The sequence below is a fragment of the Oryctolagus cuniculus genome, chromosome 3, assembly GCF_964237555.1.
Source record: "Oryctolagus cuniculus chromosome 3, mOryCun1.1, whole genome shotgun sequence".
Taxonomy (NCBI): Eukaryota; Metazoa; Chordata; class Mammalia; order Lagomorpha; family Leporidae; genus Oryctolagus; species Oryctolagus cuniculus.
Window position 1 is genome coordinate 117,399,613 of NC_091434.1, and position 22,731 is coordinate 117,422,343.

Sequence of the window (22,731 nt, forward strand, 5' to 3'; positions counted from 1 at the left end):
TGCAGTGTAGTGGGTGAAGCCGCCACCTGCACGCCGGCATCCCATATGGATGCCAGTTCATGTCCTGGCTGCTCCACTTCCAATCCAGATCCCTACTAATGCGCCTGGGAAAGCAGCAGAGGGTGGCCCAAGTGGTTGGGCTCCTACACCCAGGTGGGAGATCTAGAAGAAACTCCTGGCTCCTGGCTTCAGCCTGGCCCAGCCCCAGTCATTGTGGCCGTTTGGGGAGTGAACCAGGGGATGGAAGACTTCTTTCTCTCTGTGTCTCTCCCTCTCCCTCTCTGGAACTCTGCCTTTCAAGTAAATAAATAAATAAAATTTTCAAAGAAAAGAAAGGAGTTATTCATGGATGAATCCCCAACTTTAATATTTAAGAATATAACATAATGAACTTTAATGTCTACCCCAAGCACCGACTGCAAAAACAATGGGTAGTTCTCAGTCGCGGAGGCTCACCCTGCACAGATTTAGACACAGTTTGAGGATGTGCCCTAAAGCCTGGTGTTCCGGAAGCTAGTCTTCAGTGTGGCCATGTTGACGGGCACTGGAACCTGTGGGAGGTAGAGTCCAGTGGGAGTTACTTAGGCCATCAGGGGCACTGCCCTTGGAAGGGGTTAGTGCAGTTCTCTTTGGACCCCAGTTTGTTCCTGGGAGGGTGCATTGCAATAAAAGAGCAAGCCTGACCCCTGAGTCTCTCTGGCCTCCTGTCTCGCCATGTGATCTCTGCCTGTAACACACCCTGTGGTGACACAGCCATGGGGCCTTCCCCAGAACCAAGGAGATACTGGCACCATGCTCTCGAACCTTCAAAACTGCGAGCTAAATAGGCCTCGCTTCTTTATAACGTGCCCAGCCCCAAGTATTTTGTACATGGCAACAGAAAGTGGGATTATGCAGCCCCCTAAATTGAGAGAACTTTCTGGGTGCCCCTTCTACTTCTTTTGTGTATGGCTGCCAGATCCCATACTGAACCCCGTACACACAGCCACATTTGCTCACCGCAGCTGCTACAGCATCACAGATTTGTGGTACCTGCACACGCACTTGCACACATGTGCACACCTATTTGCACATAGGCATGTGCACACACACACTTTCAGTTGGTTTATAGAATGTAGTTCCTGAATGCTTGTCAACTTTCACAGGGGTGTAACTAGCACCCAGCCAACTGAATTGTGGCTGTAACTACTTGAAGAGTTTTCTGTTAAGTGCATACGTCCCAGACTTCTCAAATTCTTAATATGTGGCAATGCCAAGACCAAAATGATGTGAACATAAATTGCTTTGCTTTAAAATATTCATTTCTGATTCCGCTGCTTGGTGAGCTTCTGTTTTCACAGAGCTGGGGGAAAGCTATGGGGAACTGTACACTTTTGACAGCTGGGTGTCTCGCTGGCTTTTCTGGCCAATCATAATAGCAGATCATTTAGCTTGGCGGAAATGTGGCCTGCATACAGTCAGCATGTGGTGTCTCCTACCCCCTATTCTGCGACAAAAAGAGACTCCTGATAAATGCTACGTTTTTCTCAACAGAAAACACAATCAGTCTGTAGGGGGCTTTTTATCTCCCTTGACATCTGATTGAGCTGCTGCTTTGCCCGTGGCTGCTCTCCTCCCTGCTGCCAGCTGGGCTCCAGCCGCAGGCTCTGTTCCCCAGCCCACCAGCACCGAGCCACCCCAAATTGCATCCTTTACCCCACATTATCTACCACTCTGGAAGCCGTAAAGAGCTTTTGTCTGTCACGTTTACTATTTATATTGATAGTCTCATTTCAAGTGAACCTACTATTTAATTCCTAAAAGGTATGCTTTACTGTGTGGTTCACTCGTGTGAGGCACCTGGGGTGGTCAGATTCACAGATGCAGGAAGTGCAATGGTGGGTGCAGGGGTTGGGGGGTGGGGGGCGGGGTTTAATGGGCAGGAGCATCAGTCTTGCCAGCTGTGCAAAGTTCTATGGCTGCATAGGGTGATGGTTCCCCAACAGTCTGATTATGCTGAATGCCGCCAAACTGTACGCTTAAAATGGTTACAGCAGTAATTTTTATGTTATGTGTTATGTACTACTATTTTCTTAAAAGGGCATTTTTGAAATATGAATAGAATAATGAGGGTACTTAGAAATTCATGGAAGAATGGAATTCAACAACTAGTTTATTTTGGTGCAAAAACATTTTTGAAATCCATGCACAGTTGTTTCATAATAGACATTTTTCATGAAATTCCTCAAGACTCTTCATACAGACAGATTTTACATCCATTAGTTCACTCCCCAAATGCTTGTCATTTACCAGGACTGCGTCAGACTGAAACCAGGAGGCTGGATTTTTTCAAAAAGATTTTATTTATTTATTTGAGAGGTAGCGTTACAGTCAAAGAGAGGGAGAGACAGAGAGAAAGCTCTTTCAGCCTCTGGTTCAACCCCCAGATGGCCACAACGGTTGGAGCTGGGCTGATCCGAAGCCAGGAGCCAGGAGCCAGGAACTTCTTCTGAGTCTCCCACAAAGGTGCAGGGGCCCAAGCGCTTGGGCCATCTTCTACTGCTTTCCCAGCCCGTAGCAGAGAGCTGGATCGGAAGAGGAGCAGCTGGGACCCACACCGGCACCCATATGGGATGCCGGCGCTGCAGGCAGAAGCTTAGCCCACTGTGCTGCAGTGCCAGCCCCAAGACTGGATCTTACTCCAGGTCTCCCATGTGGGTGGCAGGCACCCAGCCACTTATGCCAACACCTGCTGCCTCCTAGGGTGTTACCAGGAAGTTGGAACAGGAAGTTTAACAAGGACTTGAACCCAGGAACTCCTCATATGTATGTCCCTCCAGGTGACAATATGTCATTAAGTTTTCCTGAATTCGGTTTCTCTCCAGTCCCCAGAGAGATGCCTGAATTTCTCACACCAAGTCTGGAGAAGGGACCTCATTTAACACAGGTTGTTCTCCAGTGTTTTCATCAACTCCTGGGGCAGGGGTTATGGGCCGAGGAGGAGGCAGCTGCACCAACAGGGAGGACTGAGTGAGGCTGAAGGAGGGATTGAATTAAGGGCAAGGGGGGAGCTCAGGTGAGACCCCGGCGAGGGAAGCCCACGGAGCTCCCCGATGCTCTGGTCCCTGTGCCTTGCACGTGGGTCTAATTCTAGTGTAAAACAAGGGTGGCGTTTGGTTCTCTAGTGCAAAAATGGATTCCATGCCTGTGACTTGAGCAACCATATGTCAGTCTGCTTTTATCTGTATTGACTGCCTCATTAAGAGTCATGGGTCTGGAGTGCTTCTGGAACAAGACAAGCCACGTGGGAACGCTCCAAAGAACCTACGTTATCTGAGATGAGGGAGCCTTCTTTGACATTGGAAGCAAATGCTACCCGCTTCTCTTTATGTCTTTTGAAATTGTTGCCTGTCTCTTTGGAGGGACTGGGAGTCTGGCTTATCAGGCAACTAATGCGTTTCTTAGCCCCTACTTCGTTTGGTTGGTTACATTCTGCACTGACATCTAAAGCTTCACTGAAGATAACCGGCCAGGGTGCACATCTCCTCCTTCCTCCCTGTGCGTGCGCCAGGACTGGAGGGCAGGTTGGTGACATTTGAGGAATTGTCTTAGGATCTCTCTGAGCTCAAGCCGCTAGAACAAATTACTGCAGGCTGGATGGCTTCAACGCCGTTGAGATCACAGTGCCGACTCGGTCTGCTGCTGGCGAGGGCTGGCTGAGCTCCCTCGCACAGGAGGGGTAGGAGGAGGGGGCTCCAGCCCCGCCTTCTTCTAAAGAGGACGTGAATACCGTTGGGGCTAGACCTCACTGCCTGCCGAGGTCCCCACCTGCATCACAGGAATCAGATCTGCGACAGATGGGGCCGGAGAGAGACACTAACAGCCGTAGCAGGATTTCAGAGGCCTTTTTGATGGCAGCAGGTTGAAGGAAATGCCCATGAAACTGCTCAACAAATAAAGCGGAAAGGGATCTGTGTCAAAGACGGTGTGAACAGAGAGAACTGCAAACGGGGGGCTGCCGTCAGCCGTCCCCCGGCAGTAGAGACCTAGGAGAGAGAACACAGCACAGCCGTCAGGAGCTGCGGCTCTGGGCACCTGGCTTTAGACCCCAGCTCACCCTTTATTAGCTGTGTGGCTTTGGCCCTCTCTGTCGGTCAGCTTATCCATAAAATGGGAATAGTCATCACTCTTACTTCATAGGATTCACTGAGATATAATAAACCCGGTCATTGATAGGCATTAAAGGCTACTACCACAAAAAAAAAAAAAAAAAAAAAAAGAAAGAAAGAAAGAAAAGAAAAGAAAAGGCCGGCGCCGCAGCTCACTAGGCTAATCCTCCGCCTTGCGGCGCCGGCACACCGGGTTCTAGTCCCGGTCGGGGCGCCGGATTCTGTCCTGGTTGCCCCTCTTCCAGGCCAGCTCTCTGCTGTGGCCAGGGAGTGCAGTGGAGGATGGCCCAAGTGCTTGGGCCCTGCACCACATGGGAGACTAGGAGAAGCACCTGGCTCCTGGCTTCGGATCGGCGCAGTGCATCGGCCGCGGCAGCCATTGGAGGGTGAACCAATGGCAAAGGAAGACCTTTCTCTCTGTCTCTCTCTCACTGTCCACTCTGCCTGTCAAACAAACAAACAAACAAAAAAACTTTACATTTGCCAAAATAAGATCGTACCCAGAAATGGGGTACGTTCCTGTGTCACAGGCCCCCTAAAAAATGGTGATTAAAATAGCAGTCACCTTTCATTTAGCCCACAAATCTACCCCAGGAGCACGGCTTCATGGGAAAGGCTCATGGCGGCTGCACGGGGAGTCAGCCAGCAGTGCTGGCCTGGGGGCTGAAAGAGCCATTTCCAAGGCGGTGCTCAGACATGCTGGCTGTTAACTTAGGGCCGGGAGCCTGAGTTCTTTCCCTGTAGTCTCTCAACAGCTGCTTGGGCTTCCTAACAACGTGGCGTCGAGGTGCCAGAGTGACTATTCCTGGAGAAGCAGAAGACACCAGTGTCTTGTCTTGTCTTTGTTTCTTTTTCATCTCCTTGAAAGGTAGAGTGACAGAGAGACAGAGAACAAAATCCACCATTTGCCAATTTATTCCCCAAATGGCCACAGCAGCTGGGGCTGGGCCAGGCTAAAGGCAGGAACCCAGAGCTCCATCCGGGTCTCCCACATGGGTGGCAGGGCCCTAGCACCTGAGCCATCACAGGTTGCTCCCAGGATGCATTAGCAGAAAGCTGGAGCAGACGTGGAAGTGCTGGGACTCAAACTGGCACTCTGAAGAGGGAATCCCAAGAGGAAGCTTACCACAGTGCCTGCCCCAGTGTCCCCTTCTTAGACCTTGGCCTTGAAAATCAGATGCAGCAACGTTTCCACTTATTCTGTCTGTTCAGTAGGAGACGAAGGTTCCACCTCTCGATGGGGAGCTGCCACGGTGCATCACCCCAAAGCTTGCCCGCACCAGGGTTGATTGTTGAGCCTTCTTCCCTACCTGCAGAGGGACACAGTGATGCACAGATTCATCATGGTCGTCCGCACTTTTTGATCCAGAAACGATTCCCATGTGAATGAGTACTTGGCAAAGGAAGACTCCTCCTAAGTGTTCTTAATCCTAAAATGAGATAATTGGGCCACTAATCCCAGGCCGTGCTTGGCGTGAGGACCACCACCCACTGCTGCTTGTGTTAGAGTGGGCCTTACCCACCCACCTCTGGGAGAAGGCGTCCCTTGATCCTGACAGTGTTTGCCTCAGAATTCTTTTTCTTTTTTTTTTTAAATTTATTTACTTATTTGAAAGGCAGAGTTACAGAGAGGCAGAGACAGAGACAGAGACAGAGACAGAGACAGAGAGAGATCTTCCATCTACTGGTTCACTTCCCAGATGGCAGCAATGGCTGGAGCTGCACCGATCCAAAGCCAGGAGCCAGGAGCTTCCTCAGGGTCTCCCACACGGGTGCAGGGGCCCAAGGACTTGGGCCATCTTCTACTGCTTTCTCAGGCCATAGCAGAGAGCTGGATTGGAAGTGGAGCAGCCAGGACACGAACCAGCGCCCATATGGGATGCCGGTGCTGCAGGCAGCAGCTTTACCTGCTACACCATAGCGCCAGCCGTTGCCTTGGATTTTCAATAAACACAGTCACCAAGGGTGTGTTCTTTGTGTCTTTGGATTCCAGAAATTTGTTGTGCTTCTTGTCAATCAAACTTCCTTCTCCAGAAAAAGAAACCAAACTTGTGTGTGGTAGAGTGGCATGGGTATTGAGATTTTTAAATGAGAGAATATATTTGATTTTGTGTCATCTACAGAAAGCTCACAAGAGCATTAATTTTCTCAAAAATTCCTTGGAAAAGGACCAGAAAGAAACTTTAAGTTGTATTATTATTTTATTATATTTACTTTCTGTAAGAAAATGAATGCTTTCTTCTAAATGCATGCATTTTATGCATGTTCATAATATAAAAGTTCAGTGTTCAAAAGGTGTTGATTTGGTTGGGTTTTATTTAAAAATAAGGAATAATTTTTAAAAGTAACTCATGAAAATTTTATACCTGGCCTTAGCATAATGGTTAAAATGCTTAAACAGTGGGTCTAGCATTGTGGCACAGTGGGTTAAGCCACCACTTGCCACCCTGGCCTGCCATACCAGAGCTCCAGGTCAAGCACCAGCTGCTTGCTCTGCTTTTGAGCAGGCTGCCTGCCGATACACCTGGGAAGGCAGCAGGTGGTGGCTCAAGTACCTGGGCCCCTGCCACCCCTGGGAGACCCGGATGGAGTTCCAGGTTCCTGGCTTTGGTCTAGCCTTGGAGAGTGGACCCGTGGATGGAAGATCTCTCTCTCTCTCTCTCTTTCTCCCTTTCAAATAAGTAAATATATCTTTAAAAGTGTTTAAGTAACATGAGGCCTATTAAACATTGTGCTTTCCTCTGGAAGCACCAACCTGTACTTGTGTGCTGTTCTAATTGTCTATCAGGTTTTACGGAAGAACTCTGACTGCAGTCCCTGCTCTCCTCTGAGGAAGGGCAGGTATCAGATAGGCACATTCACGCGTGTGTCTGCATCCTAGATCAGCTCTATTGGTTGTTAGCAATGGGAATTTAGCTTAGAACTTTTAATTCAACTTAGAACCCAGTGGGATTCTGCTCTCCAGGGATGCAAAACTTCTAAACAAACCAAATTTTGTATTAGCTAAATTTGATCCAAACTCAAGGAGACTGCTGTGGATTTAGGAGATGGGGCCACAGCGTGAGCACCAATGACGGAGACGTGGAGTCTGTGTCACTGGTTCTGCTGGCTCTTCCCAGTCCCCGTACTGGGAATTCTTTACCCTTAATGGATTGTTTACTTTTCCAGGTTGGTTAATTCATCAGGAAGTCGGCTTCATGTAATCATCATTAAACAAATATCCTGGCACTTTTTCTATGGGAATTATCAGAGCCGTGAGCTGAGTTGAAAACTCAGTATGTGTGACCAATAGGCAAAGCCCCAGGTGGGTTTTGTTTGTTTTAGTTCGGGAAAATGCAGACGTTTAGCGAAAGAGCCCTGAGCGTCAGACCGTGCCTCTCTGGGACAGCTCTGAGAAGACCCCTGGGCTTTCTGGCCTGAGAGCAGCCCGGCCCACGTGGTCAGCCTGTGAGGCCCTGTCTGGACAGTTTAACTCTTCACCCTGAGCATTACTCGCGCTGGCTCACAGCCTAGGGAGCGTGTGCCGCTGTATATACAGCCTGGTGCTGGTCGTTTCTGGTCCTTTTCCAAGGAGTTTTTGAGAGAATGAATGATCATTGTGATGTCTCAAGTAGTTGGGTCCCTTTCACCAGTGCGGGAGACCTGGATTGAGGTCTGCTGTGGGCGTTTGCACCGTGAACCAGTAGATGGGAGGTCTCTGTCCCAACACCTTGACAATGAAAGGACGGGAGGAGAGAGGGAGGGGGAAGGAAGGGAGGAAGGCAGGCAGGGCCCGGGGCAGCCCGTGTGAAGTCCAGGGCAGGTCTCTGTGCTGGTGGGGACCTTGTGCACTGACAGAACAGCCTCTTCCTCCCACAAAGACCGTGACAGCAAGGAGCGAGGCTTTAACTACAAGGACCTGTGAAAACAAGTGAGAGCTGGCATGGCGTGGCAGGCCTCGGGAGCTCTGTGCCTCGAGAAACGTGAAGACGAAGCACTGATCCAGCCTGCAGGGCATCTCTTCTGCCCTAACCTCCTGCCTGTGACAGATAACCCAGGAACAGAGACTTGCACGTGGACACAGCCAGCCTCGGAAACAGGGCAGGAACAGCCGGAACTGCGGAGCGACAAGCAGGGGAAGCCAGGCGTCTGCAGGCTCCGGTTCTGAAGCAAGCAGTGGGGGTGAGGGTGGGGTGGCGTTCACTCCCCAGGGAAAGGAGACCCCAGTGTCGCAGTAACTAAGGGCGTTGGCATCTGCCTGGGCTTGTGGCCAGGGGAGCTGCTGTGCGTCTACACTCACTGTGAAGGGAAGCTGGAGACCTTCTATGACCCCACTACCTGGGCCTGGGCACTGAGCCCCGTGTGGACAGCAGGAAAGAAGGCGATCCTGGCCGAATCGGACAAAACGATGAACCACATCCCCTGCTGCTCCTGTGACTGAGGACGCGAGCCCTCAACAGTTACGTGACTCAACCTTCACTCAGTACTGGGGGCGCATTGGGCACACTGGCTATGGTGCTGCTTTGGACACCCACTTCCCCTATTGGAGCGCCTGGGTTCGAGCCACAGCTCCGCTTCCAGTTCCAGCTTCCTGCTAATGCAGACCTCGGAGGCAGCAGTGCTGGGTCAAGTGGTTGGACCCCTGCCTCCCAGTGGGAGACCTGAACTGACCTCCAGCCCCAGCCACAGCCATTGCAGGCATCTGGGGAGTGACCCGGCATGTGGGAGCTCTTTGCCTGTCTCTCATTGTCTTTCTACCCCTCAAAACAAACAAATGCAATACAGATTAAATGATTTTATTCAAAATGAACTTGAAAATCCAAATTTCAAAACACATGAATAAATATTATGCTAAGAAAGACAACTAAAACCCATCCATCAGAATATAATTGAGTGAAATGGATTTTTTAGGATATTTGGATAAAGACTTTAAAATAGATACACTTAAGACCCTCAATGAGATAAAGGAAGCAAATTTCCATTTAAAATAGCAATTTATGAAACAAAAGTGGGCATAAATTAAACAATGGTGCAGTAGATGAGAATCAGTTAAGGGACAGGCATCGTGGTGCAGCAGGTTCCGGTGCTGCTTGGGATTCCTGCGTCCCATGCTGGAGTGCCAGTTTGAGTCCTGGCTACTCCACTTTTGATCTAGCTTCCTGCTGTTGCATCCTGGGAGGCACCCATCATGGCTCAACTACTTGGTTCCCTGCCACCCACATAGGGACCTGGATGAAGTTCTGGGCTCCTGGCTTCAGTCTGGCCCAGCCCTGGCTGCTCCGGGCATTTGGAAGAGTGAACCAGCAGGTGGAAAATATTTCTCTCTTCCTCTCTTGTTGTGCCTTACAATCAAATGGAAATAAATAAATAAACTTTTCTTAAAAATGTTTACTCTGAGCCGGCGCCATGGCTCAATAGGCGAATCCTCCGCCTTGCAGCGCCGGCACACTGGGTTCTAGTCCTGGTCGGGGCGCCGGATTCTGCCCCAGTTGCCCCTCTTCCAGGCCAGCTCTCTGCTGTGGCCAGGGAGTACAGTGGAGGATGGCCCAAGTACGTGGGCCCTGCACCCCATGGGAGACCAGGATAAGTACCTGGCTCCTGCCTTTGGATCAGCGCGGTGCACCGGCCGCGGCGGCCATTGGAAGGTGAACCAACGGCAAAAGGAAGACCTTTCTCTCTCTCTCTGTCTCTCTCTCTCTCTCTCACTGTCCACTCTGCCTGTCAAAAAAAAAAAAATGTTTACTCTGTATTTTAAAAAAGAATCAAGACATAAATGTTGAAATTTGGGGCCAGTGCCATGGCTCACTTGGTTAATCCTCTGCCTGAGGCACCAGCATCCCATATGGGCGCCGGGTTCTAGTCCTGGTTGCTCCTCTTCCAGTCCAGCTCTCTCTCTGCTGTGGCCCGGGAGGGCAGTGGAGGATGGTGCAAGTGCTTGGGTTCTGCACCCGCATGGGAGACCAGGAGGAAGCACCTGGCTCCCAGCTTCAGATGGGCTCAGTGCCAGCCGTAGCAGCCATTTGGGGGGTGAACCAACGGAAAGAAGACCTCTCTCTCTCTCTCTCTCTCTCTCTCTCTGTAACTCTACCTGTCAAATAAATAAATAGATGTTGAAATTTTAAATCTCAATTGATAAGAAAACTACAGTGGACACAGGTGAAGAAGAAATTAATAAATTGGAAAATAATACTTAGGAGAGTTCACCTTGAATATATATCATAGAGAGGTTACAATTAGAAGGAAGTGAAATTAGGAGGAGGCAGGACGCTAAACCAAGATTCCGACGTGGATCTAATAAGGGTTTGGCCAGAAGAGAGTAGAGGAAATAGCTGAGAAGCAATATTTGAAGAGTTAATAGCTGAGAATTTTCCAGAAGTAAAGATAAATAAATAAAGCTTTAAGTACCTTCAAATATCCAGCAAAATGAAGATAAATTCATACCTGGACACACAGGAGTCAAGCTGCAGAACATCAGTTCAAAGAGAAATCCTCAACAGCTACCAGAGAGAAAAGAATAAGTATCCGAAAGTGGTGAGTTCTTCATCATCAAAAATTAGGGCGAGATTTGGAGTACATTGGCCAGCTTGGCATCCCTGCGGCGAAATGCCTGAGACAGGAAGGAGGTTGATTTTGACTGACAGCTCTGGAAGTTCAAGTCCAAGCCTCACGGATTGGGTGCCTGAGGGGGGCAGTGGATAGCTGTGGTAGAGCGTTTGCCGAGGAGAGATCCCATGGTGAGCCAGGAAGCAGAGAGGACGGCTGGGCCCACCTGAGGCATTCATAACCACCCCTCTGTGGAATGACTGTCTGAATGCATGCGCACACACGCACCTGCCCCAGTAACCTAATACCCTCCAAGTCCCCCTCTTGAATACCATCATTGGATTGCATTTCCACCCTCTTGATAGCACTGACTTGTGGCTTTGGGGTTACGTATCTGCAAGAGTTTCAGGGGCCAGATCTCACTCAAGCATAAATATTGGCGTAAATATTTTCAAAATGCCAAAGGAATATAGTCACCCTAAAGCTTTTCCCAGCTAAATTAATGGCCAAGGAAGAAAATAAAAAATCTTATTGAACAAAAATTCACCATGCACAGCCCTTGTTACAAAATTTCCTTTTTATTTTTTATTGACATAACCATATAATAATTATGGGGCACCATGTGATGTTTCAAAACATGCATGCATTGGGTAATGTTCAAGAAGAGTAAGCACACCTTTCTCCACAGACATTCATCATTTCTTTATAGTAAAGACATTCAAAATCCTCTCTTCTGGCTTTTTAAAAAAATACACAGCACATTATCGTTACCTAGCCTGACTGTTACACTGAAACAGATTTTAAAAGACATATTCCACGAAGAAAAGAATATCCAGGCCATGGCCATGGTGGACACCAAAACTGAGTCTATAGGTTGGCAATTATTATTATTATTATTTTTTTTTTGACAGGCAGAGTGGACAGTGAGAGAGAGAGACAGAGAGAAAGGTCTTCCTTTGCCTTTGGTTCACCCTCCAATGGCCGGCGCACCATGCTGATCCGAAGGCAGGAGCCAGGTGCTTCTCCTGATCGCCCATGCGGGTGCAGGGCCCAAGCACTTGGGCCATCCTCCACTGCACCCCCGGGCCACAGCAGAGAGCTGGCCTGGAAGAGGGGCAAGTGGGACAGAATCCGGCGCCCCGACCGGGACTAGAACCCGGTGTGCTGGCGCCGCTAGGTGGAGGATTAGCCTATTGAGCCGCGGTGCCGGCCGTCAGATTTAATTAGTGATTAACTGTTGGTTTAACTCAACTGTAAGATAAATTAAAACTAAAACTCAGAGTAACATACAGACAGAGGGGTGACAGTCTTCAGTGGGCCCATAAGGCACACAGACTGTGTTTGGAGTGGGAGTAGAAATACTATACATTAGATTTTCTTGGAAATTTTCTAGTTAGTGATTTTTTTAATTTAAGAGTAATAATTAAAATAATAGCTGTCAAATCATAGGAGAGAAAAAGTACACATACACAAGCAACCAGTTCAGTAAGAGTTGGAAAAAAAAAGCAAAGATGATTTTTAGAAAACACAAAATAAGGTAGCAGAAACAATTCTCAAATATATCTACCATTCATCACGGCAAATGGACATTTATTAAACTCACCTAGTAAAAAGAAATGATTGTCAACTTGTCTTTTTAAAAATGCAGCTATTCAGTGCTTCCTAGAAACACACTTCACATAAAACTTACCAGACAATTTGAAAATGAAGCAATAGAAGAATTATAAATACCAGGAAAATTGTAACAAAAAGAAAACTCAGTCATGACTGCATGGAAAAAAAAAAAAAAAAAAAAAAACAGCTTAGGGATAGAAGGCAATTTCCTTGACCTGAGAAAGATTGTCAGAAACGTCCCAGAACCATCGTTCTTGGTGGTAGGCATTAAAGTGTTCCCAACAGAATCAAAACAAGAAGAGGGTGCCCTCTGTTACCACTGCCATTCAGCATCATCCTGGAAATCCTCACCAATTCATACATTCCTCACCAGGAAGGAATATATGAGCCATGGGCTAGAGAAGTAAACAGGAAAGGGTCCTTTGCTTTTTTCAGACTGTAACATGTTTGCCTATTAAAAAATCTAAGAAAATCTACAGAAAAGCTCTTTCAATTTTTTTTTTTAAGATTTTACTTATTTACTTGAAAGGCAGAGTTACAGAAAAACAGAGAGTGAAATCTTCCATCCATTGGTTCACTCCCCAGATGGCCACAATGGTCGTAAATGGCCTGATTCAAAGCCAGGAGCTTCTTCAGGGTCTTCAACGTGAGTGCAGGGGTTCAAGTGCTTGGGGGGCACTTGGCCACCTTCTGCCGCCTTCCCAGGCCATTAGCAGAGAGGTGGGTTACAAGAGCAGCTCTGGGATTCAAATCAGAGCCCACATGGGATGCCAGTGCTGTAGTGTGGAGCCTTAGCAACAGCACCAGTCCCTTAAAGATAAGCTCTTATAACCCATGAGAGACTTTAACATGGCTTTAGATCAACCTCCAAAAAATAGCATTGCAACACACTAGTAAGTAATGAATTATAAAAGAAAAAAAATCCTATTCACATTAGTAACAGAAGCTATAAGATATCTGGTGCTTCGGTATGAATGTTTAGCTCCCCACTCTGCACCCCAAATTCAATGCTGAAGTCTAACCTCCAAGGCAGTGGTGTTAGGGGGTGGAGCCCTTGGGAGGTGATTAGGCCTGGGGTGGAACACACTCTGAGTGGGAGTGGCAGTGTCCTTATCAAAGATGCCTAAAATAGCTCCCTGGAGACAGCTGTCTGTACCCAGGAAGTGAGCCTTCACCAGCCAGCACCATGATCTTGGACTTCCAACCCCTCTGCTGTTTGTAAGCTACTTGGTTATTCTGTTAGAGCAGCCCAGACATACCAAGCCACCCAGCGGGGAGAAAGGCAACCAAAAAGTGTAAGCTTATTATGCAGAAACTTAGAAAATTTGATTGAAGGGTGTAAAATTAAACGTGAATAACTTAGAGACATGTCATGTTTGTAAGCTTGAAACAGACTCCAGTTGTCTCCAAAATAGATTGACGAAGCTGACTTTTAAAATGTAAAACTTTGATTCAACCAACAACACTATAAGTAAATCAAAAGATAAATTATGGCTGGAAAAGATTGCTCCAATGCATAGAATGGCAAAATTGATATTAAAATTGACTTATGAGTTAGGGAATAAAGCAACCCAATGGAAAATGGGCAGTTGATATGCACAGGCAATTCATAGAAGAAACCCAAATGAATATCCGGGAATAGAAGCTCAACCTGTAAGAACAGGGCGCTGAAATAAAACAAGATGCTGTTTTACCCCCATGAGGCTGGGGCAGGTCTGCGTGTCTGAAAATCTTCAGTGCTGGTGATCAGCAGAAACTCTTCTAGGGTGCCAGGGGAGCCATCAGCTGGTAAGGACTTTCAAGACCCCTTGGCTGATAGACGGTAAAGTTGTCATTTTACTTTGCCATAACTCAGCTATTCTTGTATCTGGAGAGCAGCATTGTGACAGGTGCACAAGTGTGTTCGTGGCCACATCACAGTAGTGAAAAAGCACCAACAACCTAAGTGCCCATCAGCAAGAGAGAAGGTGCACACAGTGTGGTGGAGTTGTACCATGGGGTGCTGTCCCCCAGTTAAAATGAAAGGACAGAACTTTACGTGTCATCGTGGATAAATGGGATAAATCACATAAGCATAGTGTCAATCAAGAATTAGCAAGTTGCAGACTCATGTTGCCGGAAACATGTATTTTATGAGTACATAAATATGCAAATGATATTAAGTTGCACAGCTGTGAGAGACAGGAAATACAAGAGAGGAGTCACCCTGGGGAGGAAGGAACCATGGAGGGTGGGGAAGGGATGGAAGGAGAGCTTCAAGTCTTCTGCAATGCTTTGTTTCTTTAAAAATACAGCTCTGGTTGGGGCGAGCATTTGGGCTAGGGGTTGAGGCACTGGTTAAGACACCCACGTCCCGTATCAGAGCGCTTGGGTTCAAATCCTGGCTCTGGCCCCTGACTGCAGCTTCCTATGAATGCTGATTCTGGGAGGCAGTGCTGATGGCTCAAGGGATTGGATTTCTGCTACCCACAAGGGAGGCCTGGATTCATTCCCAGCTCCCAGCTCCCTGCTGGCCCAGCGCCGACCGTTGTGGGCATTTGGAAAGTGAGCCAGAGAATGGGCGCGTGCTCTCTCTCTCTCTCTCTCTGTTTCTATCTCTCTACTTCTCAAACTAAAAAGAGGATGAAATATAACACTGATGTACCCAAAGCAAAAGATTTGCTACAGCGTGATAGTAGATAAAGGAATCTTTGTTTTATGTTTTTCTTTAAATATAAAATATTTCACAGTTTTTTTTAAGGTAATGAATTTTTTAAAGATTCATGTATTTATCTGAAAGGCAGACAGAGAGAAAGAAGGAGAGAAACACAGAGAGAGATAGTCTAAAGGCTGGTTCACTCCCCAAATGCCCGGAGCAGCCAGGGCTGGGCTAGACTGAAGCAAGGAGCCAAGAACTCCATCCTGGTCTCCCACCTGGTGGCAGGGACCCAAGCACTTGGGCCATCTCCTGCTGCCTTCCGAGGCCTGTTAGCAGGAAGCTGGATCAGAAGTGGAGCATCCAGGACTCGAGCTGGTGGTCCAGTGTGGGTTGCTGGCATCACAGGCCTCAGCTTAACCCACTGTACTTACAACATTGGTCCCAAAAGCAAATTTTAAAGTGAAATAAACATGCTTTGGGCATTGTTTTAAGATCCCATTTGAGCTACACTATATCTACTACTGGAACAAAAAAGGTATTTCACTTTGTTCCAGCAAATACTTGCTGAACGTTCAGTGTGTGCTGAGGTCATGCTGGAGACCCACGCCCATGTGAATTCTGAGTTGGCCTTTGCTGAGCTCAGAGTCCCCCAGGGATGCCAGGCAGGTAAGGAAGCCTGCCATGATGGCAGAAGTCCATGGTCAGGGCAGGGTAGGGGGCCCCGGATGGCGGAGACCGGCTGGGCTGGCAGCTGCTCAAACCAGATGGCAGCTGGGTTCTCCCAGGAGTGAGAAGCGGAAGGGGGATTGGAGGGGATGAGAGGTTGGCAGGGAGACCACCAGCCATGAGGCAGGAGGGCAAAGAAGGGCTGTGATGGTCCATGCGGGCACTGGAGTTACAGGGTAGAGAAGAGATACAGGGGGACGATGAAGAAGCCAGCTGTGGCCAGAGGGGAAGGACGTGAGGCAGGTGCAGGGAGTGGCTGCATCACTAGAAAGGGGCTCAGCTTCCCCCTGCTGACGGGGAGCCGGAAATCCTGCGTCAGGTGCAGTGAGAACGCTGAGTGACGGCTGGAGAGCTCCACTGCTCCAGGCCTCGCTCATCCTGCAGGCTCTGGCCGGCCTGGGCTTGCCCTGATAAATGGAACAAGCACAGGACTCTCCAAAAAGTGCTCCCGCTGCAGGAGCCCTGCAGTGCCAGGAGTGACAGCCTCCAGCCTGCTTGGACGTCGGCATGGCCTTGAGGGCCACCCAGGCCTGCTAAACACACAGACACCATCTGGTTCTCTCATGCTTGCTGGGCTTCCAACCAAAGACGGTCTCCGGCGTGTTTCAGTCACGCACAGCCCAGAGTGTGCCTTCCTCTACACTGTCCCATTCCAAGCTCCATGAAGTCCACGGCTTTCCCAGGCCTGGCCAATCAGCATCTCCTAGGACCTCGGAGGCCTACTTGTGTGGTGGGGATTGCCTCTTAGTACCTTGAGTCTCCCCAGAATAAACCTAACAATGCTGAAGAGGCCGCAATGAAGATCCCCTAGTGTGGACATCAAAGAAGAGGTAGCAGGACCCTGGTGGTAGCAGAGACACCAACGATGGCCAACCTGCATTGTCTCAGTCTGCCGCTAACCAGCCGCCTTGTGTGGGACACTTACCCTCTCTGGGCCTCAGTTCTGTAAATGATGATAAGCATCCTACCACCTCATAGGCTTCAAGCAGTTAGACAGATGCGGAGGAAACAGCTCCTCGCACCCAGCAAGTGCTGGATCCAAGTTGGATGCTGCCCTTTTTTGTTCATTATAGAACTTGAGTCTCTGTTCCTTGCTAGTGAAAAGAGCTAGTTATAAAGAAAAATAATGCTTTTTTTGTTTTTTTGTTTTTTGTTGTTGTTGTTGTTTGTCTCTTTTGCAGCAAAACCTATGTTATTCCTTTGCAGTGCAGCTGCCCTGTGGATTTTGAGTTCCACATCACCTTGCTCGAGTCTCATCAAGCCTTTGTGATCGAGCCAACGTCAGGTAAGGAGCGGCAGCGCCTCAGGTGCTGTCACTTCTCGCAGTTCTCGGATCACAGAGAGGATGGGAAAGTAGGTCTCAAGTCCTAAAAAAAGAATAAGCCACATTTGACTGCATTGCTGTATTTTGGAATGTATAAGCATAGCGAGTCTTACATATCTGACGTAGTGTGAATTGGAATTGGACACTGGGGAATAAGGGCACTTTTGAATAATTTGGATCGTGCAGACCATTTATAATAATGTCCAGGTAACTTTCTTTCAAGGTCGAAACTTGAAATGAGAAATTAATCTAATCTTGTTCTAATTTGGGCTGCTGACTGTGTCCTTGGTTTTGCTGTTGCCTTTTAATTCTGTCTCAGAGATAATAGAAATATCCTTTCTTGGCCGGCGCCGTGGCTCAATAGGCTAATCCTCCACCATGCGGCGCCGGCACACCGGGTTCTAGTCCCGGTCGGGGCGCCGGATTCTGTCCCGGTTGCCCCTCTTCCAGGCCAGCTCTCTGCTATGGCCAGGGAGTGCAGTGGAGGATGGCCCAGGTGCTTGGGCCCTGCACCCCATGGGAGACCAGGAAAAGCACCTGGATCCTGGCTCCTGCCATCGGATCAGCGCGGTGCGCCGGCTGCAGCGGCGGCCATTGGAGGGTGATCCAACGGCAAAGGAAGACCTTTCTCTCTCTGTCTCTCTCTCTCACTGTCCACTCTGCCTGTCAAAAAAAAAAAAAAAAAAAAAGAAATATCCTTTCTTCCCCAGCTTTCAGAATCTCAGTGGTGTGTCTAGTGAGTTTGTCTCCTGCATGGTGTAGATGATCTGCCTTGCATGCCCCAAAGGACACACAGGTCCCTGTGGTTTTAAAATGGGTCCCTTTGCATTTGAAAGTGAAATTGTACACCTGAACTGATTTCTGCCTTCCATTTTCAGTCTCTTGATATTTAGGTCTGGGATTCAAATTTAAATATCTATATTGAAATATATTTAAATATCCACAGTGGATGCTGAAGCAGTTTTGTTGTGTTTTAAGTCTGGATATTCATTTATCGATAACTCACATCTTTGCGAGTACATATTTCTGTCAAACAAACGTTCAAAGAAGAAATTTTGAATTAATTCTGATTTGTGAAATGCAAAGAGATTGTTTTCTGGAGAACCAGGGACTCTACTGAGATTTTTTTCAATAGAAGGTAACCACTATTTATATTGCCAAAAAAAAAATAGGGCTTCATTTTCTTTCCAGAGAGAAGAGGTTTATTATTTTCAGGTGTTTGGGGCTTACAAAGAAGGGAACATAAGTGGTTACTAAAATTGTACTGAACAAGATACTATTTCAGACTTTAAGAGTAGTTGGTATTCTCACAATAGACTTTTCGCTATAATAATGAGAGTAAAACTTAGAGGTTGTTGTACACCAGCCCCTCTTCTACGTGGGACATGTGCACACCTAATCTGTACCACAACCGCAGCAGGAGGCACAGTTGTTATTTCCATCTCGCAGACATAGAAGTGAGCCACAGACGGCTTACCTCCCCGTCTCAGGTCATGCCATTGTACATGGCGCAGGCGGGACTCGAACCCACTCTGGCTTCAAAGCCTCTGCACCACCGCATAAAGCACAAATCGGGGTTCCAGTTTGGCTTGGAAGAGGTTGTAAAGATGGGTGCTACAAGGTGTGGGGGAAGCGTGAGCTGGCTCCTTGGTCTTCGCCAAGGATCTGTCTGGGGAAATAGAGACCTTGCAAGAAAGTGGAGACACTCCGGCCCCATCCTGCACCCCCTGTCCTCCCTGGAGCACTGGGATTTGTGTCTGGGATTTGATCTCCAAGACTGATCCAGGTAAGTCCCCGTGAACGGACATGGTGAAGGCCAGCGAAGGGTTGGGGATACTAGGCCTCGAACAGAGAAAGGCATGGAGGCAGCACTCGGGCACTGTGGCGCGGTGAAGGAGTGGACTTGGGGCCAAAGGGAAGAGCTAGGACCCACACATAGGCAGAGACGCCCGCAGGTGAGCTTGGCTGCTTAAGGAGCTGGTTCACCACCGCTGAAGACTGGTGGGAATTTAGCAAGGAGGAGTCCAGCACCAGACGGGGGGGTGAGACTGGCTCAGCGCCCCAAGATGTTGAACAACTGGGAAAGCAAAAAAGCCCAGGGGCCCGTTCCCTGGTGGCTGGGAGTTAGCAAGTCTGAGAAGGGCCTGGTTGCCTGTACTTTGAACAGTGGGTCTCATGGGGACATTCCTCCAAGCAGTGTTTGGGTGCTTGATCTGTGGGTCCCGCCCACCCAATTGGGTGGGTCCCGCCCACCCAATGACCTGTACCTCTGTGAAGTTCCAGGGACAGAAGGGAACCATTAAGATTTCTGTGCAGCCCTGACAGGTGCTGTTCTGTGGATAGGTCCGTGTAGCTTGCATTGTGCAGGGGCAGCCAGGGTGGGTAGGGTCAGGAGGCCAGGAAACCGTGGCGTTGGAACAAAGCAATGCAGGCCTTGAGAACTTGCACAGAGCCGGTGTCCACAGCAAGGAAAAGCAGAGAAGTTGGAGAGTGGATGGCCTGGCCATGCCTCTGTGTAAACCTGCATCCCATGATAAACAGCACCGGTCTACCCAAGGGATTTTGAAACATGCCCTGTTCAAATCCCAGGCTCAGTAAAGATAGGCAGAATGCACTAACAGCATCCATGAAGTACTTTAAAAAGTACTCTCCCCAAGTACTCGGATGATAAATTGCAGTCAGCGTATTTGGACACACACATGTGAGGTGTCTGGTCTGATCCACTGGACAGTTTTCTGTGGTGTTCTGGTGCTTGGTTCCTTGCTCGTGTTTTAAATTCTTCCTTAGACTGAAATTCAATGGAAGTATCATTTGGAGTCGAGAGGGAGGTGAGAGAGAGGGTTGGAAGTGTAGGCATCACATGGGTACGGGTGGAGTGGACAGCCAGGGGGCGGAGATGAGGTCACCCAGGAAGGCTGCGTGGACACAGATGAGAAGTGGACGAAAGACCGAGTCCCGAGCACTCAGGCACTCAGAACATGGCGAAGGGACAGAGACCCAGGAGGAACATCAGGAGAGCATGCTGCCAGAGAGGGGGTGCGAGAGCGAGCGAGCAGATAAAGGCAAGCCAGGGCTCCTGGGGCTTGCGCACCCCTCACTGGCTGTTTTAAGTAATCTGCACTCCATGGACGCGTTGCTGGCCTGGCTTTTCCCACCCAGCTCGTGGGCTGGAGCCTTCTGTTTTCCTGGTAGTTATTTTATGCGGCTTCGTGCATCTCTGGATTTGCTGATCTCTGGAATTTTCCTGTGTTGGTTCCCCCACCTTGTTGTACAGACCCCAGAGCACCTTTGGCTGCTGTACTTTGGGGTCTGTAGCATTGCATGACCACCTCGTGTCACCTGCAGTTCCAAAGCCGGTGACCAGTGACCAGAGGCAGCTTGGATGGGCTCTGAGCTAATTGGTTTTCCTGGCTTCTCAGGCATCCGGCTTGACTCATAAGCCTCGCAGGTGGGAAATAGCCAGGGGCCAGGGGCCCAGTTGGAGAAGAATGCTCATGAGAAGTAAAAGCAGGAGTTGAAACTTTAAAAAAATTTCCTAAAGCACCACACCTAAGGCAGGAAGAACGATGAGAGACAGTTCACATATACTAGCTGTGAGTGAGTTCTCTGGGTTTAATTGACTTGTAACAGCACATAGAAGAAGCAGGAAAAACCAGACAGAAGAGTAGCAGTTCTCTGTGCGCAGACTGTAGAGCAGCTCCGTCGCAGTGGCGCACTGGCCCGTCTTACTCCGTGCTCGGTGTATCCTGGGTGGGAGGGAGGCAGGGCTTGCACACAATGCGGCTGGGATAATGTCAACAACTGCCTCTGTCTGCTGAGGCTTGGCCCCGTGCCGGCTGCTGCACTCAGCACATCACACGCTCTGTCTCATTTAACCCCAAAACCCTGGAGGGAGGGGCCAGTGAGAGCTCGGGGAGGGCAGGTAACCTCTGCCGGGCAGCAGAGTCTGTGTGGTTCCAGGCTCAGCTATGACGCCACACTGCGAAGTGATGCTACCAGGATGCCTTGATACAGGAGAGAAGGGGTGCGGGTATTGTGGTGCAAGTGGGTTAAGCCTCCATCTGGGCTGCCTGCATCTGCTATCACTGTGCCTGGCTCAAGACCCGGCTACTTTGTGCTGCAGGTCCAACTTCCTGCTAATGCATCCAGGAGGCAGCAGGTGATGGCCCAAGTGCTTGGGTACCCACATGGGCCACCCAGATGGAGTTCCTGGCTCCTGCTTCGGCCTGGCCTAGCCCCAGCTGTTGTAGGCAGTGAAGGAGCGAAACTTCAGATGGAAGCTCTCCCCCACATAAGTAAATGAATAAAATCATTTTTTAAAAAAGATCTAGGGAAGAGGAACAAACGGAATAGTTTCCCAGACACAGAGTTCAAGAAAATTCTGTCTTGTGAGAGAACAGAAATCAGCAATGGCTCTTAAGCAAATCTCGTGTTTTCTTCTCATCTTCCAGAGACCCAGGTGTTTCCCATCCAAGAAGACCATTTGGGCCAGCGCCATGGCTCAATAGGCTAATCCTCCGCTTGCGGTGCTGGCACACCGGGTTCTAGTCCCGGTTGGGGCGCCGGATTCTGTCCCGGTTGCTCCTCTTCCAGGCCAGCTCTCTGCTGTGGCCCAGGAGTGCAGTGGAGGATGGCCCAAGTGCTTGGGCCCTGCACCCCCATGGGAGACCAGGAGAAGCACCTGGCTCCTGGCTTCGGATCAGCGCAGTGCGCCAGCTGCAGCAGCCATTGGAGGGTGAACCAACGGCAAAGGAAGACCTTTCTCTCTGTCCACTCTGCCTGTCAAAAAAAAAAAAAAAAGGCCATTTGGTGGGGAACCAGCAGTGCTCAGTGAGCTTAACCCAGAACACAGTGGCCGACCTTGACCAAATTCAAGCCTCTGCTCTCCATCCTGGAGGGCTTGGTCCCAGAGAGGCTCAGGGAGGAGGTAGGAATGGCTTGTCCCAGTCCTTCTCCCTGCTGGGAACTTCCGTCTTCCAGGGGAGCAGAAGAGAAAGCTGACCGTGATTTCAGGAGAGAGACCCTTCTGTGGGTCCCCTACGGATGGTCTGAGGCAGACGTCATACCAACAAACAGGCAACACCAACAATAGAGGAAAAAGTGAGTTACTCTGGGTGTACACACCTGTGGGGGAAAATGGATCAAGCAAACATAAACGTTTGTTTAAAAATAGCTTTATTAAAGTGAAACAAGTTCATTATAAGAAATGGAAATACTTAAGAAAGTATAAAGTCCGAGTGGAGAAAACAGTACCCAGAATCTCAGCAACCCAGAAGTAACCATCAGGAACTTTGTCACAGACTCACCTCCATGTCGCAGACTCACCTCCGTGCATACATACAAAGAGAAGAAAGGGTGGGGCCAGACATGTGCAATGATGTGAACACAAGTTGTCGCTCCCCCTCTTCATGGAGGAACGACACTAAACCCTGCCTAGGTTTCCTATCCGAGTCACGGCACCATTATGTCGCTCCCCCTCCTCGTGGAGGAACGACACAGGACCCTGCGCTGTTCTTTTGTCTGCTCGGCCCTTCCCAGGTTTGCTGCTGGTTCTTCCCGGGTTGGCTACCGTCCCTTCCACCTCCGTGGAAGGGCGGTTCCCCCTGCCACTTTCCCCACTTCCGCGGGGGAGCTGCACACCGCCGGCTGGCTCTTCTCAGGGGCTGCTCAGATGTTCCTCAGGTGTTCCCCTTAGATATTCCTGGTGCATGGTGTCTCTCTCCTCCTTTATAGTCCTCTTCCACCAATCCCAACTCTGC

The 22,731-nt window shown here is 49.1% G+C and overlaps 1 protein-coding gene across 3 annotated transcripts in view; it reads left to right on the forward strand.

Annotated features, from left to right (window-relative positions):
* Window positions 1-22,731, forward strand: part of CFAP221 (cilia and flagella associated protein 221) — a 90,125-nt gene that overhangs the window by 24,253 nt on the left and 43,141 nt on the right. For all 3 annotated transcript variants that reach the window (XM_070071560.1, XM_051848749.2, XM_002712377.5), the window contains exon 7: window positions 16,830-16,933. In XM_070071560.1, the coding sequence (XP_069927661.1) occupies window positions 16,830-16,933 (104 nt within the window). The remainder of the gene's footprint in view (window positions 1-16,829; window positions 16,934-22,731) is intronic.